The following is a 17,098-nucleotide window of genomic DNA, read 5'->3' as shown; positions in this document are numbered from 1 at the left end:
TCTGTCATTAATTACTCACCTTCATGTCGTTCCAAAACCTGTAAGTCTTCAAAACACAAATGAAGATGTTTTTAATGAAATCTGAGAGCTTTCTGTCCCTCCATTGACAGCCTATGCAACTACCACTTTCAATCCCTAGAAAGGCAGTAAAGACATCATAAAAGTAATACATGGGACTCCAGTGGTTGAACCTCAGTTTTATGAAGCGATGAAGTTTGCACAAAAAACATTATTTACTACTTTATTTACAAAATATTAATCTCCAATGCATGTTCACAAGAGCACCACGACGCATGCGTGTGTTGAGGCGAGAGCAGACATTGTGTGAACATGTCAGAGATTAATATTTTGTAAATAAAGTTTTTTTTTTTTTTTTTTTTTAATTAATAGTGACTGTAGACTGTCTATGGAGGGACAGAAAGCTCTCAGATTTCATTAAAAACATCTTCATTTGTGTTTTGAAGACTTACAGGTTTTGGAACGACATAAGGGTGAGTAATTAATGACAGAATTTTAATTTTTGGGTGAACTAACCCTTTAAAGGAACAGTTCACCCTTTTGTCATTTGAAACCCAAATGATTTTCTTTCTATAATGGAACATAAATTGAGAAATTTTGTAGAATATCTTGTGCTGTTTTACATACACTACCATTCAGAAGTTTGGGCATTCAGAAGTTTAGTCTTTTATGCTATTTGAACAAAAATACATTTATATTGTAAATAGAATTTCTATATTAATATATTTTAAAATGCATATTTTCAGTGTCTCATGATCCTTCAGAAATCATTCTGATACACTGATCTTCTGCTCAAGAAACATTTCTTATTATTATCAATATTAAAAATAGTTGCTTAAAGGGTTAGTTCACCCAAAAATGACAATTCTGTCATTTATTACTCACCCTCATGTCGTTCATCTTCAGAACGCAAATTGAGATATTTTTGTTTAAATCCGATGGCTCTGTGAGGCCTGCATAGGGAGCAATGTCACTTCCTCTCTCAAGATCCATAAATGTACTAAAAACACATTTAAATCAGTTCATGTGAGTACAGTGGTTCAATATTAATATTATAAAGCGACAAGAATATTTTTGGAGCGCCAAAAAAACAAAATAACGACTTATTTAGTGATGGCCGATTTTAAAACACTGCTTCAGGAAGATTCGGAGCACAATGAATGTGTATCGAATCCAAGGTTCGGAGCACCAAAGTCACGTGATTTCAGCCGTTGACAGTTTGACACGCGATTTGAATCAAGATTCGATACACTGATTCATTTGTGCTCCGAATCTTCCTGAAGCAGTGTTTTGAAATCAGCCATCACTAAATAAGTCGTTATTTTGTTTTTTTGGTGCATTAAAAATATTCTCGTTGCTTTATAATATTAATATTGAACCACTGTACTCACATGAACTGATTTAAATATGTTTTTAGTACATTAATGGATCTTGAGAGAGGAAATGTCATTGCTCCCTATTGCAGGCCTCACGGAGCCATCGGATTTCAACAAAAATATCTTAATTTGCGTTCCAAAGATTAACGAAGGTCTTACGGGTGTGGAACGGCATGAGGGTGAGTAATAAATGACAGAATTTTCATTTTTGGGTGAACTAACCCTTTAATATTGCAGGTGAATATTTTTTTTTATGTGCTCCACTTTTTCAAGATTCTTTTATAAATAAAATGTTCAAAAGAGCATTTATTTAAAATATAAATCCTTTTTTAACATCATACATGTCTTAACTGTCATTTTTGATCAATTTAATGTGTGAATAAAGCAATTTTCTTTCCAAAAAATAAAAAAATTAATAAAAATCTTATGGACCAAAACTTTTGACCAAACGCTAGTGTACAACAAAGTCAAATGGTGACCAGTGGCTTTCAGGCTCCAAAACAATTATATTCGATAGCTTTGTACAAGGAACACATGTTTTTGTTTCGTCCTGTTTGGAACTTGACAGCTACCAGTCACTGCTGCTTTCATTGTAAGGACAAGAACAGTGTCAACATTATGCTGAATATCTCCTTTCACAGTTAAAAGCTTGAACGACATGAGGATGGTTAAATGACAGCATTGCCTTTTGGGTGAACTGTTTCTTTAAGATCTGGGAATGTAAGAGCAAAAAAAACAATCATTCCGTCAACCTTTTTAAAGAAAGCATAATTATTTGCAGCCAGCTCAAGTGCTAAGAATGACCCCTGCTACCCTGAGTGTTCCCTGATCTAACTCTCTCCCTCCCCACTCACAGATCTCCGAAGCCAGCCCTTCCTGCGAGCTGACGCGGTGATCCGGAATGGGTGGAAGCGACCCTAAAGACCCCTCACTCACTCACCCTCTGCTACTCTCCCCCCGCTTTCTTCTGAAATGGCATCTTCCTGCAATTCACGGTGACTGAGGGAAGTGCAGGAGCAAACCAATGTCTTTGGTTTTAAGGGGGTGGGGAAATTATTTATTTATGGATATCCTTTTTGGATTCTGCACTGGAGGCTCTTTCAATAAAGCCATTAAAGCACAGACATTAAGGGCTGCCACCCTGGCCTCATGAACGCTCGTGCACGCAAATCCTGAGGAGCGTTGGTAAAAGCTTGTGTTGGCACAGGAAAAAAGGTTGTTGTGGTTGACACACAGACAGCAGTAACACTAGCCTGCTGACCTTGAAGAGCCTTCCAACGGGATCTCACGCCCATTAACGTGGATTTCCTCTTATTGTGCAATGTAAGCTGACTTTCTGTCAAGTGGGATAGCGCTGAGGTCACTGACTTCCTGGCCAGAGCCCGTTTGTACAGTTCTTTAAACACGAACTCAAATTATTTGTTAATCCTATTCAACTACCTGGAGCAGACTAGCCTGTCTTCAGTATTTTAACCCAGACCAGTACCATGGTTACAAACAAGTGCCTTTATGTTGAGTCAGTATTATTTCTTATAGCCAATATTGATGTATCTAAGTTTATACTATTGTTAATCATTATGTTGTAACATTTCGTATGCTTAATGTAAATATAATATACATTTATCCAAGAAATGCATTGCAGCGTTAACAAAAGAGCCTGGACATGTGCTCTGTTTGACTGACTTTGTGCCTTGTGTTGATGATGCCTCTCTCTTCACTTAGCTCTTTAAATCCGTTTAATGCTCATGTACCAGAACAAAGTGTACGTAACATTGTAATGCCGTCAAACTTCTCAGAGAATAGTGACTTGGTCCATTTTTACCCACCAGATTTAGCAGAAATGCATTATACTTTGTTTTTTAAAAGAATATCAAATGGGAGCCACTCCATGATTGTAAACATGACACAATATAATCTTTTGAGTGTGCAACTTATTCTCTCTAAACCAGTTGCCAGAGTTTGTATATGAATGACAGTCATGATGTGTAGGAATGAATTCATTAGATTTAAGGCAAAAATAATGTTTTATAAGAGGATTTTTTTTGTCATATCACTTGTCCCTAATAGAATAATTATTCTCTTTGCACTAATGCTGATTAAGCAACTCCAAAATGGGAGCTCTATTTAAGCAATAATGTACGCGAGGCCTCTGTTTATTGTGAATAGTCGCTTTGTTGAGCAGCGCCAAAGACAGGACAAAATGGCCTCAAGTGCCTATTGTTTTTATTAGACTGTCATTAAAAGTTAAAGATATTAAGGACAGAATTGCATTAAAACGTTAAGCAAATACATCAAGTGACGTCTTTGTGCTAGAAGATGTTCCTGACTGACTGACAAGTGTTTCACATCATAGTTGTTGGAACGCTGTTCTGACCAATCAGAAGCCAGGGCCAGAACTATCCGTTTCATAAAAAGGGACATATTACCGTGTGACACTGCATTTTAACTTAAGTTCGAGAGAAGTGAACAAAAATAAATTCAACACTAATTTTATTTTTTATTGAGGGTGGGGACTTTTTATACTGTTGTACCACAGCATAAACTAAATCAAGCCATTTGGGAGGAAAAGTGAAGCACAAAATGAATGTACCAAAGTTTTAATGTTGTTTGGTTGATATGGACCAATGAATGCAGCAATTAACTGGATATTCTGTTGAAGTGGCAAATAAAAATATCTGAGACTCGACTTTGCCTTACAATTTTGTCAATAAATGTTTGCATGATATAGCCTACAGCAGGAGCAATACAGGTTAAAGGGATAGTTCACCCAAAAATGAAAATTTGATGTTTATCTGCTTACCCCCAGCGCATCCAAGATGTTGGTGTCTTTGTTTCTTCAGTAGAACACAAATGATGATTTTTAACTGCAACCGCTGCCGTCTGTCAAATAATGCTAGTGGATGGGAACTCCTACTATAAGAGTAAATAAAACTTGCTTAGACAAATCCAAATTAAACCCTGCGGCTCGTGACGACAGATTGATGTCCTAAGAAATGAAACGATCGGTTTGTGTGAGAAACCGAACAGTATTTATATCATTTTTTACCTCTAATACACCACTATGTCCAACTGCGTTCAGCATTCGCTTAGTGAGGTCTGATCGCGCTCTGACAACTGCAGTGATGTCTCGCGCACATAGAGGGTATGCACGTGATGACACCGTCGACCGTTAGGACTGCGGTCACGCACGCTGAGTGGCAAAAGACTGAGCAGCACTAAGCGAATGCTGAACACAGTTGGACATAGTGGTGTATTAGAGGTAAAAAATTATATAAATACTGTTCGGTTTTAGGGCATCAATGTGTTGTCACGAGCCGCAGGGTTTAATTTGGACTTGTCTATGCAAGTTTTATTTACTCTTATAGTAGAAGCTCCCATCCACTAGCATTATTTGACTGAAAGATGGCAGCGGTTGCAGTTAAAAATCATCATTTGTGTTCTACTGAAGATAAAAAGTCACCTACATCTTGGATGCACTGGGGGTAAGCAGATAAACATCAAATTTACATTTTTGGGTGAACTAGCCCTTTAAGAGCACAAGTTTTTGTATTCAATATTTATTTTTCCACTGTATATTGTAGTTTAGAATGTTTTGGAGAGGAGTTAAAACATGTGGGAACAAATCTTAAAATAACGCCATTGACAAATGATCAGAAAGTGTCCCATTTTACCTGTATTAACTCTAATCATATCTAGTACTAGAACAACGATCAATTTTAGATTCATAATTTGATTTGTGACATGTATATTAGCTTTTAAGATATATATTTTGTATTACCAGCCCAACATTAGCTTGATTTTATTAAATCATAGACATGACCCTTTCAAAACAGATCAATCAACATGCAATTGTGAAGACTTGACTTCCTAAATGGAAAATAAACCTATATATATATATATTTTTTTTTGTCTATCATTCTGGAGACTGTGACCTTTGACCTATGAACTTGTTTCTAAACTGACCACTTGTACCCATTACCAAGCAGAGCACCAATCCAGAAACCACTTAAATTTGTTCTGTACACATTTTTATTTCTTAATATGTGTTATTGTCTGTGATTCATGAAGTTCTCCAGCTGGAAACAAAAGAAGCAAACATCACGCAGTCTCTCCAAAAGAAGGGCTGAGCCACCATGCATTTCTACTATAAAAAGCAGTTTAATTATTTTGTATATAAAAACAATCAAAAAAAAAAAAAAAAAAAAAAAAAAAAAAACCCAAAATGAACCAACAAAACTACATAAACGGTTGCAGGGTTGTGAAACTAGTAATCTGTGACAGTAAAAGGCCACTAAGGGCCACGCTAAATTACATTTGATCGTAAACAGAGCGGACACTTTACGTTAAGTCCAGATGCTCGGATGAATACTGTTAACGTGTATCTGTTGAGCCGACGCTAGTCTTTTTGCGCTGTTGGATCCATGCATTAGCCTATGGCACACGGGTTACTACCTCCATTAGAAGCAGTGGAGGCTCGGCCACAAGCGGGGCTAGCCGAGTCTCTCTACAGGTCAGGCAGATGAGAATGATGGAAGAGTAGCAGCAAGGCAGTGAGTTATTACTGGATCCACACAAACCTCACAGGAATGCACTTACACTGAGCATTAAAAGTCCATAAGACACAAAACTAGTGAACTAAAAGTGACATACAGCTCCCACTGTAGTGGTATGGAACAGTTCTGTCGAAACCACACCGACCGAGAGCAGACGACAATCATCTCCTGGCTGTTTCCGGCGTGCTGGAAGACATGGCGTCAGATGAGGCCTGCTCTCTGTGAATCAGTCTCACCCATCCTTTGGACGTACCGCTAATGTACACACCAAGGCCACTGATACCCTGGAAACAGTTCTGGAATGTTCTTACATTTACCAACTGTTTGGATTCACTCACTCATTTCATTCATTCAATCAATCCATGTAGTGCCACAATTTGCATCTTTTCATCCATTAAAAAAAACCGACGCTAAAACAAAGACAGTTATATACTGCTATTCGTACGGGTATCTGCTTGTATTCCTGGGTATATTTGTCAAGACACTTTGTTAATTATATATGTAAATATATATAAAATCAATCTGTGCAAGGAGTATGACAATCATCGTAAGCGTTGTTCTCTGAGATATCAGTATAGAAATAAAAGCGATGCTGACTCGTCGCAACACTCGTGCACGCATATTCATTCTCAGCCATCTGAAATCACACACGGGCGAAGTCAGCATCAGTATCATTCAGTCGGCCATGCCCCCCTCCCTTATATTTCATTAGCAACACTTGGCAATTTTGCTTTTCCTGAAACAAACATTGATCTCTGTACAATTCATACAAAAATAAACTCAAAACCAAAACAAAAAATCTAAGATTTCCCATATTGTTGTTGGCATCTTGTTGAGCACAGAGGTAGTGGCTAAATGGAGGGGAGGGGTGAGAAATTGGGTAAGCAAACATCTGAAAAAGGAAAGGAAAAATGGAAAAGAAAAGAAAATATTTGTATAGAAAATGCTTTCTTTTGTTGACCAGAAGGATTTCTCAAAGAATAAAATATAATACTGCAATCACATACAAAAGTGTCCTTCATTTTTTTCGTATCTTTTTTTTTCTTTACATTTTGTACAGTGTTCCTGCTCTTGTTGCTTTTCCTCTGACGTATAAAGGCATAACGGTCTGCATGAGGGTGGGCGTCCGGCCGTGACTCTACGCCAGTGGGTCTCCCATGTCATCGTCTCCTGCAGACAGCAGCTCCTTCTTCTCGTCTGTGCTGGCCAGAGAGTTACGGCTGTTGTGGGCGCCCATGTAGAGGGTGGCGTACACGGGGTTGGTGAAGTTTGTGGGCTGCGAGAGAGACACTGATGTTAAAATTCTGCCTGATGCAGATAAACTGATGATTATTTCTGTTATGGCCCACAACCGATAAATGGCCGACATTACAATTCTATACAATTTTAACTAAATAAATTAAAAATCAAAGACTAAAAATAGTGAATTTAGGGATCACAACAACATAATGTAAGTAGTATACATTATAATGTATAACGTAAGAAAATGGATATTCATTTTGAGATTAAATAAATATTAAATTTAACAATGTTTTAAATATATAGTTTTTGTAAAAATATTGTATATATAAATATAATAAAATTAATATACATTTAAAATAAATGTAATTTTATGAATTTATTATAAATATAATATTGTATACATAAATATAATAAAATAAATAATTCTTTATGAAAAAACAAACAAAAACAAAATTAATCTAATCTTTTAATACACCAAAATAAACCTTTTTTATACAATTATAACTGAAAATTAATCGAAATTGAATTGTTTTGTATTTTTTATATTATATTATATTAATTATATTATATCTATATTTCAATTATAATTGTATAAAAATATTTTGGTGTATTAAAAGATTAGATTTTTTTTCCCATAAAGAATTAATTATTTTATATATATATATATATATATATATATATATATATATAAATTTTATTAATTTATTATAAATATAATATTGTGTATATATGTATGTGTGTGTGTCTCTGTGTGTATATATATATATATATATATATATATATATATATATATATATATATATATATATATATATATATATATATATATATACACACACACACACACACACACACATATATCTACACAATATTATATTTATAATAAATTAATAAAACTTATATTTATTTTTATATATATATATATATATATATATACTATTATAATATATATATGTGCACATACAAAATACATAACCGATATGACACATTAATAATTAAATTATAATAGATAAAATGACAATTAAACAATAATTATAAAATTGTCATTTTCTCTATATATACACACACACACACACACTTCAACTGTATATATATATATATATATATATATATATATATATATATATATATATATATATATATATGTGAAAAAAATGAAAATGAAAAAAAAAAAAAAGCAAAATGACAAAAATTGAGCGCTTGACAAGAAAATAACATTCCTGTGTCACCTTATCTGGATCCAAGGTGAAGTCGGAGTCCAGCAGTTCCCCCGCATCATCATCGGGCTCCCCTTCATAAATCTTGTATGCCGGGTTCCCGATCTCAACATTCATGGCTCCGTTGGTCATCCTCTGGTGCTGGAATCCCTTAGCTCTGCAGGCACAAACACCAGTGAGCAGTTACATCTTTGTCCACGCCTCTTCGTAACACAGCCCGAGCCAAGGCACAGGAATTTACACTCACGCATACACAAAGTAGCCTATCATCAAGCAACACTCAAACACAAAGACACAGCTACATCCACCAGGGTCTCTCCTGCCGTATAAACACATGTGCAAGAAGCAATGACACTTTGTGGAATCATCCATGTGCTTTCAGGTGGAGACTGCTAGCCAGAGTGAGTAACTCTGCAGTGTCTTAGAGAAAGCTGGATACCCACAAGACATGGTCCACTACGGTCAATAAGGAGCCACATACTTCAAGCACAGCGACACCGCTCTCACAGACAGATAGAAACTGACACGTCTACAGGATGGCGCTTGGAGGAGAGAGAGGGACAGGACGCAGCCCAGCACTGCGTCTTGCACCAACCAGTTGATCTATTTTAGCTTTCGGTCAATAGATCCCTGTGTTGAAACTGGTGAAAACCACAGGAATAGCACAGTAACAGCACAGGAGAAGCAGGAGAAAGAGAGATAGAGTATGATGACTGGGGAGGAAGAGAGGAAAGGATGGACTAGGATGGGACCCTGCTGGTATAGAGTCAGTTACCGCGAACATCTGGAGCTGGGCTTGCCCCGCCTCACAGACCTGAGACACAGAAAGATGTAGTTTAACAACCGAGAGAGAGAGAGAGAGAGAGAGAGAGAGAGAGAGAGAGAAAGTGAGATCTGGAATTGAGTTTAGTGTTAAAATAAAGAGGAATGTGGAGAAATTAATGCTCTAAAGCAGGGGTCTTCAACAGGGGGGTGATGATTATTATTTGAGCTCAAACTAAGTTTTGTGAATAATGAAAATGCATATTTAACAATTAAAAACCAACACAGAATTACAATTATTAATAATTAAAAATAGTAATTATATACAAAAACAATTATGTAAACATTGTCTTCATTCAAAGTAATATTTAAATAAGGTATAATACTTATTATATAAAATGTTTATGTAAAAAATATTTTCTTCATACAAACTAATAATTGAAGTATAATATATAATAATTATGTAAAATATTTTTATTACATAAAAATCTGACAACTTAAAAGGTCAATCAAAGTTAAGGTAAGGTTCAGCTAAGTCTTTAATTTACCCTCCTAGATAAAAAAGTAAGTAAAATTAAAACAATGTACAGGCATTTAAATGTACATTAAAAAAATAATTTTAATGCCTTTGAAAAACATGTCTCTATTTACCAAGAGCCTTGGACCAAAAGAGGTTAAAGACTCCTGCTTATTCGAAAAAAGAGGGTGATGACAGGAGAAAAAAAAAAAGTAAGATCAATAAAATAAGTTTGGCTAGAGAAAGATTGAGCCCTGGAGTGTCTCCAAGTTCCTCTGTACACAATTAAATTGCTGTAATTACTTACCCACGCATTCTCTTCTTGTACCACAAGATGGCACCAACTACTAATAGCGCAAGTAAGAGCAGTAACATCACTGGGATGACCACTGATGGAGTATCTACACAAAGGAGAAATATGCATTATTACTGCCCAGATTTGCCAATGAAAACCTTTTTTTTTTTACCTTGTCAAACTTATTGAATCTAAAAGCGACAGAAAGAGATGCTGGTACTTACTTCCAGAGTCTGACTTCTGAACAGGGGCAACATTGAGCTCACAGCGAAATCCTGACCAGCCTGTGTGACACCTACATAACACACAAACACAATTTAAATCACTGGCAATACTTAGTTTTTTTGTTTTAAACTTTGTTAATCTATTGTTGCAGCAATTCTAATACAGAATCTGGTTAATATAGGTTTTTATGATCTTGCAGTAGGCTAGCTTGTCAGCTATCTTAAAGGCTTAGTTCACCCAAAAATGAAAATTCTGTCATTTATTACTCACCCTCATGCCGTTCCACACCCGTAAGACCTTCATTCATCTTCGGAACACAAATTAAGATATTTTAGTTGAAATCCGATGGCTCCGTGAGGGAGCAATAACATTTCCTCTCTCAAGATCCATTAATGTACTAAAAACATATTTAAATCAGTTCATGTGAGTACAGTGGTTCAATATTAATGTTATAAAACGATGAGAGTATTTTTGTTGCGCCAAAAAAAACAAAATAACGACTTATTTAGTGATGGCCGATTTCAAAACACTGCTTCAGGAAGCTTCGGAGCATAAATGAATCAGTGTATCGAATCATGATTCAGATCGCGTGTCAAACTGCCAACGGCTGAAATCACGTGACTTTGGCGCTCTGAACAGCAGATTCAACACGCTGATTCATTTATGCTCCGATGCTTCCTGAAGCAGTGTTTTGAAATCGGCCATCACTAAATTAGTCGTTATTTTGTTTTTTTTTGCCGCTCCAAAAATATTCTCGGCACTTTATAATATTAATATTGAACCACTGTACTCACATGAACTGATTTAAATATGTTTTTAGTGCCTTTATGGATCTTGAGAGCGGAAGTGTCATTGCTCCTAATGGAGGCCTCACGGAGCCATCAAATTTCAATTAAAATATCTTAATTTGTGTTCCAAAGATGAACGAAGGTCTTGCGGTTGTGGAACGGCATGAGGGTGAGTAATAAATGACAGAATTGTCATTTTTGGGTGAACTAACCCTTAAAATACAGAACCCAGGACAATGTTTTATCTGGTGTACCACAAGGCTCAGTACTAGGCCCACTTTGGTTTTCTATTTTCTATTTGCACTTTAAGTTTTCATTCTTTTTGGATGATATCTATTGCTGTGCTTCTAATAGCAACAAAACATTTCCAAGAACATAAAATCAATTTCCTTTATAAAGCTTTGACCACTTTACCTGCACTGTGGAAGCGTAGTATGAGGGTCTACAGAGCACTGGCCCTCAATGCAGAAGTTATCACAGGTGAAACAGGTGGGACGCTGGATGTTATCACCACATCTACACACAAAACATGAATTATCATAGCACCAACATAAACAGCAAATAACGGATTCAAATCTATATATATATATATACAGCCCATTTCAAACAGCAACGCTTAGTGACGGTGGATTATGAAAGCTGAATATGCTGGTACATACTTGCATGTTATTCCAGCTCGTAGTACTTCACACTTGCCCGTGCCGCAGTATTCACACTTGTTCATCTCACATTGAGGACCAAAGAATGACTCGTTACAGCGGCAATGTTTAGTGCCGTTCATCATCTCCATACAAAGACCTTCATTCTTACAGAAGTCATCACATTGACCTGCACAGATTGATTTCCAGCAGTTATTCCACTTTATAATGTATGTTTCATTCATAAAAGAATGAACATTTTAAAAAAAGACTGAATCCTCAGTGACAAGGAATCAAACTCACGGTACTGGCACTGGTCACCCAGGAAGCCTTTTGGACAACGACAGGTTGGCTGGTTGCCCTGGCTGACAGTGCAGGTGCCCTCATTCTGGCAGTAGTTATTACAAGTCTGCTGTTCACATCTGGACCCAGTGAAGCCAGTCTGACAGCGACAGGTAGGAGCACCTGAAGAGAGGAAACAGACCGATAGTATTGCTGATGTAGCTATAGAGATGGCACAACGTCTGCGAGTGTGTACCTGTACGTGATGGGGAGCATGTTCCTCCGTTCTGACAGTAGTCCCTGCACTTGTTGATTTCACAGCGTTCTCCACTGTAACTGGTGGGGCAGCGACATTTGGGCTGGTTCCACGGGGTGAGGAAACAGCTGCCGCCATTCTGACACTGAACGTTACAGGTGGGGGCTAAATGAAAAACACATTTTTATTAATAATCATCTGAAGCTTTATAATTTAATCATGTTGAGAAATGCCTGAGAAAATCTTTTTGCACATGGAGTATCAGAAAAAAAAAAAAAAAATTTTTATTAAATATTACAAACCCTATATTTACACCGAACGTTGAATATTTGGTCTTGATATAAATTTTTCTTTTTTTTTAATGGTTATCCCATATGTCCGTGTATAACATGGTTTCAGCATTGCTCTGATTGTGGTATAAAATGGCAGAGTAATATAAATTGTGAAAGCAGTAGTTGACTGGAGGGTCTTACTGATCGGGGACTGGGTGGCGGGGGGCACCTCCATACAGGTGCCATTGTCAGGTATGTGGTCGTTAGGGCAGGTGCACACTGGCCCGCTGGGACTAAGCAGGCACAACCATTCACACTTCTTCCTATCACATGGGTTAGTCACTGTAAAAAAAAAAAAAAAAAAAAGAAAAGAAAAAAAGGCAGATTAGACCATGGGAAAAGATATTCGCAATCAGACCTTTTAAAAATGTATCCAAAACATTTTTACACAGACACTCACTCTCAGGCTGTTTGTAGCGGTGATGGAGGGCTATGTCAGTGGCGTGGTTGATGCCAGTGGTCAGATTCTCTGCTTGGCCTTTACCAAACTTGTTAACCCGGAAGACAACGTTATTGGTGTAGGTAACCCCATAAATGTAATCCTCAAAGATATCAATGCTGAAGGGGTGGAGGAGATCTGTAAGAAATAGAGAGACGCTGATTCATTTCCTGAAGATGACACTGCATGCTGTCATTATAGTGTTAAATAAAACTTATGGAAATAAATGTTGTGATGTTATTTCCATCAAGAGGTGCATCAATTTTTTGTCAAAGTCTTGTATTGACAATGCAAGAGGTGAGCACTCTGTAAAGTCTACTCCAGCACATCCCAATGAAGTTAAAGGAACACTCCACGTTTTTTGAAGACAGACATTTTCCAACTCCTCTAGAGTTAAACAGTTGAGTTTTACCGTTTTCAAATCCTTTCAGCCGATGTCCGGGTCTGGCGGTACCACTTTCAGCATAGTTCATTGATTCTGATGAGACCATCACTCAAAAATGACCAAAGAGTTTTGATGATATTATGATATTACACAGTGACTGTGACCCCCTGTTTGCAAAAGGAGCGTGCCTTGCAACCATGGAGACATTTGTGAGAGGCGCTGCGTATTATCATTGCGCCTGCTAACGTTACACCCATGGTACGGCAGCAAAGTTCCTTGATTATTACGCCGGAATGAGAGTTCCTAGCCATATCGCCTAGAAAATCGCAACTTTTAATTTTCCGTCGGTCTTAGTACATGATGTAACTACAGTTTTAAATAGGAAAATATCAAAACTCTTTGGTCATTTTTTTGAGCAGGATGCTAACGATCTAATCAGATTCAATGAACTATGCTAAGCTATGCTAAAAGTGGTACCGCCAGACCCAGAGATCGGCTGAATGGATTCGAAAACGGTAAAACTCAACTGTTTAACTTTAGGGGAGTTGGAAAATGAGCCTATTTTAAATAAAAAGTGGAGTGTTCCTTTAAGGTCTGGACTCGGAGGTGCCAATTCATGTGTGAAAATGATTCTTCATGCTCTCTGAACCATTCTTTCACAATTTGAATCTTGATATTGTCTTCCTACATGGTTGTTTAAGAAAAAAAAAGCTTTAAGGGTTAAAAGAACCATTGCCAAACATATAACATGCTAGAAAAATAATAGTCACTGTAATAATGATCCATTCATAGATCTTTTTTTGGCCGGGCATGTGTATTATATTATATTATCTTATATTATAGCTGATACAGTCATGCACAGCCTTTAATACCGGATTATGCTATCATACTAATAACAATACTGAACTGTTTTTGATGTTGGATACAGCCACAACAGGGTCAGAGCCATCCAGACGCACACTGCCAATCATGGAAAGCTTGACATCTGCCCAGTACAGACGCTCATTGAAGTAGTCTACTGCAAGACCTGTTTTAAAGAAGAAACATTAGCATGTGGATTTCATCTTAATATAGTGAACAAATATCATGTATACAGAGGGTTAAAGCAGCATTGCGCTGGTAAGACCTGTGGGCCACTGGATGTTCTCATGGACCAGGGTTTGTCTGAGAGTGCCATCCATGGCTGCCATCTCAATCTTTGGATGATTACCCCAGTCTGTCCAGTACATAGTTCTGAGATATGAAAGAAAAATAAAATACAGCATTAGTGTATTCGAATGACTGTACCTTAGAGGTAATGAAACATACAGTATAAGAACACAACATCTCTTACCCTCTCTGAGGGTCCACTACAATAGCGTAAGGCTCATCAATCATGCCAGAAATCAGCGTTTTTCTGTGCTGGCCTGTAAGCTGAGCAACCTCGATCACATCACGTCCTGAATCGGTCCAGTAGAGGTTACCAGCCACCCAGTCCACCGCGATTCCACGTGGCATTTTCAAACCTGAAATCTAAAGAGACAGGAAAAATTCAGAAAAGATATCGCAAAGCATGAAGTTCAATATTGAACATTGAAGGTCTTGACTCACATCTAGGTTGGTGACGCTGCCCTCGCTTTGCCTCGTGTTGCGGTGAGAGTTGGAAGTAGGACCTGATGATGAGGATGGAGCAGGCAGCTGGAAGCAGGAAATGCCAGAGGTGTGCCAGTTGGTCCAGTAAATGCGATTGGTCTTGACGTGCAAGTCCATGGCGTCGATGCGCACGTTTGCGTCGCCCTGGAACGTCTGCTCGTAAACCATCCCAGGATTTAGACTGCGGATCTCATTGTCATCCGCAATGTAGAGCACCTGTTGGTTATTTGTCAGACCTGGAGATGGACATAAAACAGTTTAATAGAATAGAGGGTAAACTGATATGTGAAACTGTTACACAACTTTACATAAAAGGCAAACTCTTAAAGGTGATTTAAAGAATAAAATCAGCACGTACCATCAGCCTTGCATGTGTGGTTAATCCTGGTGAAGTATTTGTGGCAGCTGCACTTGTAGGAGCCCTTGGTGTTGTTACATATGTGAGAACATATACCAAACTGCTTGCACTCATTCTTATCTGGAAAGAGAATGAAATGTTGATATGCACGTTGTAGTTGGTAATAAAAATATCTGACATAAATTCGGAATGAACAAAGTCTATTTAGGTGGCAGAAAATGTGTGATGTACCTTCACAGGTGTTGTGTCCGACGCCCTGGAAACCATGTTTGCAGGAGCAGAACGTGTCCGTGCCATTAGAAACACAGTGAGCCTCATCACCATCTCCACATAAAGATTTGTTACTCTTGCAGTCATTAAGCATGGTGTCTACCAAAACAGATACATGAAGTCAATTCAAGGAGGACTTCAAAAATGATAGATAAAGCACTAAATTAATACACTGAAATTAAAAGCCCTTTTCAATGTCAAATTCTTAAAAATTAAAGCTGATTTTAACCACTAAGATTGACACAAAATGACAAACTATTAGATGGTGAATGTGTTGATTAAAAAAAAATACTTCAAAATAGTTAATTTCACTGACTGTGTATTTGATATAAATGTATTTTATATGATGAATGCATTTCTCTCTTCATCAGTGATTTATGATTTTTTGATAATATATTTTATATATATTAACTGAAACATACACACACATATATATATATATACACACATACATGTGTTTGTGTAATATTATATTAATTTGTGTAACTATATATTATATACACTGTTTAGGCATAACATCATGACCACTGATTATCTCTTCATCACAGCACCTGTTAGTGGGTGGGATATATTAGGCAGCATTTTGTCATTTTGTCCTCAAAGTTAATGTGTTAGAAGCAGGAAAAATGGGCAAGCGTAAGGATTTGAGCGAGTTTGACAAGGGCCAAATTGTGATGGCTAGACGACTGGGTCAGAGCATCTCTAAAACTGCGGCTCTTGTGGGATGTTCTCGGTCTGCAGTGGTCAGTATCTATCAAAAGTGGTCCAAGGAAGGAACAGTGGTGAACCGGCGACAGGGTCATGGACGGGCAAGGCTCACTGATGCACGTGGGGAGTGAAGGCTGGCCGTGTGGTCCCATCCATCAGACAAGCTACTGTAGCTCAAATTGCTCAAGAAGTTAATGCTGATAGAAAGTTGTCAGAATACACAGTGCAGTCAGGGTGCCAATGCTGACCCCTGTCCACCAGCAATATACGTGTGTGTAGAGAACCATCCCCTCACCTGTCTTGCAGCCGATCTCATCTGAGCCGTAATCTTCACAGTCATTGAAGAAGTTGCACCGCAGGTTTGCGCTGATGCATTTGCCATTGCTGCACTTGAACTGGTCTTTATCGCATGTGGATGCGTGGTCTCCTGTATGAACATGAACCATGTCACACAGGTCATGAAAACATACACTCACTGACTCGGATATAAAATCATTGATGAACTGATGTTGGAGCAGAAGACTCACCACAGTCAGTCTCATCTGAATTGTCCCCACAGTTGTCCACACCATCACAACGCTTGCCACTCCAGAGACAGACACGGTTATTCAGACAACGGAAATTTCTAGTGGGTGGGCACTGGAAGTTTCCTGAATTACAGAAAGGAAGATTTCAGTCTGAGCTTACTGTGCAAGAATGTTTTTTTTTTCTCTATTTATGGACAACAAAAACACTCCAAATCTTAAAAAGGTACATTATGTAAATGTTGGGCCTCTAGTTGTTAAACAAAACTGCATGCATTTTG

The 17,098-nt window shown here is 37.5% G+C and overlaps 2 protein-coding genes across 11 annotated transcripts in view; one reads left to right on the top strand and one right to left on the bottom strand.

Moving 5' to 3' along the window:
• fmnl3 (formin-like 3) overlaps positions 1-4,188 on the top strand; it is a 55,121-nt gene extending 50,933 nt beyond the window's left edge. For 6 of the 9 annotated variants that reach the window (XM_067371231.1, XM_067371229.1, XM_067371228.1 and 3 more), the window contains one exon: positions 2,251-4,187. Coding sequence is in view for 3 of the 9 variants with exons in the window: in XM_067371229.1 (XP_067227330.1) it covers positions 2,251-2,315 (65 nt within the window). In the remaining 6 variants the exon portion in view is untranslated. Of the gene's footprint in view, positions 1-2,250 lie in introns of all 9 variants that reach the window. The other 3 variants (XR_010892858.1, XR_010892857.1, XM_067371233.1) reach the window with 3 other exon arrangements.
• Positions 4,189-4,991: 803 nt separating this feature from the next.
• Positions 4,992-17,098, bottom strand: part of lrp1ab (low density lipoprotein receptor-related protein 1Ab) — a 141,928-nt gene continuing 129,821 nt past the window's right edge. The window contains exons 73-90 of one of the 2 annotated variants that reach the window (XM_067371536.1): positions 16,821-16,943; positions 16,589-16,720; positions 15,547-15,684; positions 15,316-15,435; positions 14,916-15,193; positions 14,659-14,837; positions 14,452-14,558; positions 14,233-14,352; positions 12,902-13,078; positions 12,643-12,783; positions 12,170-12,334; positions 11,935-12,096; positions 11,653-11,821; positions 11,408-11,509; positions 10,205-10,275; positions 9,993-10,086; positions 8,419-8,563; positions 4,992-7,223 (exon numbers count right to left, since the gene is read on the bottom strand). In XM_067371536.1, the coding sequence (XP_067227637.1) occupies positions 7,086-7,223; positions 8,419-8,563; positions 9,993-10,086; positions 10,205-10,275; positions 11,408-11,509; positions 11,653-11,821; positions 11,935-12,096; positions 12,170-12,334; positions 12,643-12,783; positions 12,902-13,078; positions 14,233-14,352; positions 14,452-14,558; positions 14,659-14,837; positions 14,916-15,193; positions 15,316-15,435; positions 15,547-15,684; positions 16,589-16,720; positions 16,821-16,943 (2,561 nt within the window). In that variant the 3' untranslated portion in view covers positions 4,992-7,085. The remainder of the gene's footprint in view (positions 7,224-8,418; positions 8,564-9,992; positions 10,087-10,204; positions 10,276-11,407; positions 11,510-11,652; positions 11,822-11,934; positions 12,097-12,169; positions 12,335-12,642; positions 12,784-12,901; positions 13,079-14,232; positions 14,353-14,451; positions 14,559-14,658; positions 14,838-14,915; positions 15,194-15,315; positions 15,436-15,546; positions 15,685-16,588; positions 16,721-16,820; positions 16,944-17,098) is intronic. The other variant, XM_067371537.1, reaches the window with a different exon arrangement.

This window comes from Chanodichthys erythropterus, chromosome 20, assembly GCF_024489055.1.
Source record: "Chanodichthys erythropterus isolate Z2021 chromosome 20, ASM2448905v1, whole genome shotgun sequence".
In the NCBI taxonomy this organism is placed as follows: Eukaryota; Metazoa; Chordata; class Actinopteri; order Cypriniformes; family Xenocyprididae; genus Chanodichthys; species Chanodichthys erythropterus.
Note: the sequence above shows the minus strand (reverse complement) of the source record. Positions and strands in the feature narration are given on the sequence as shown.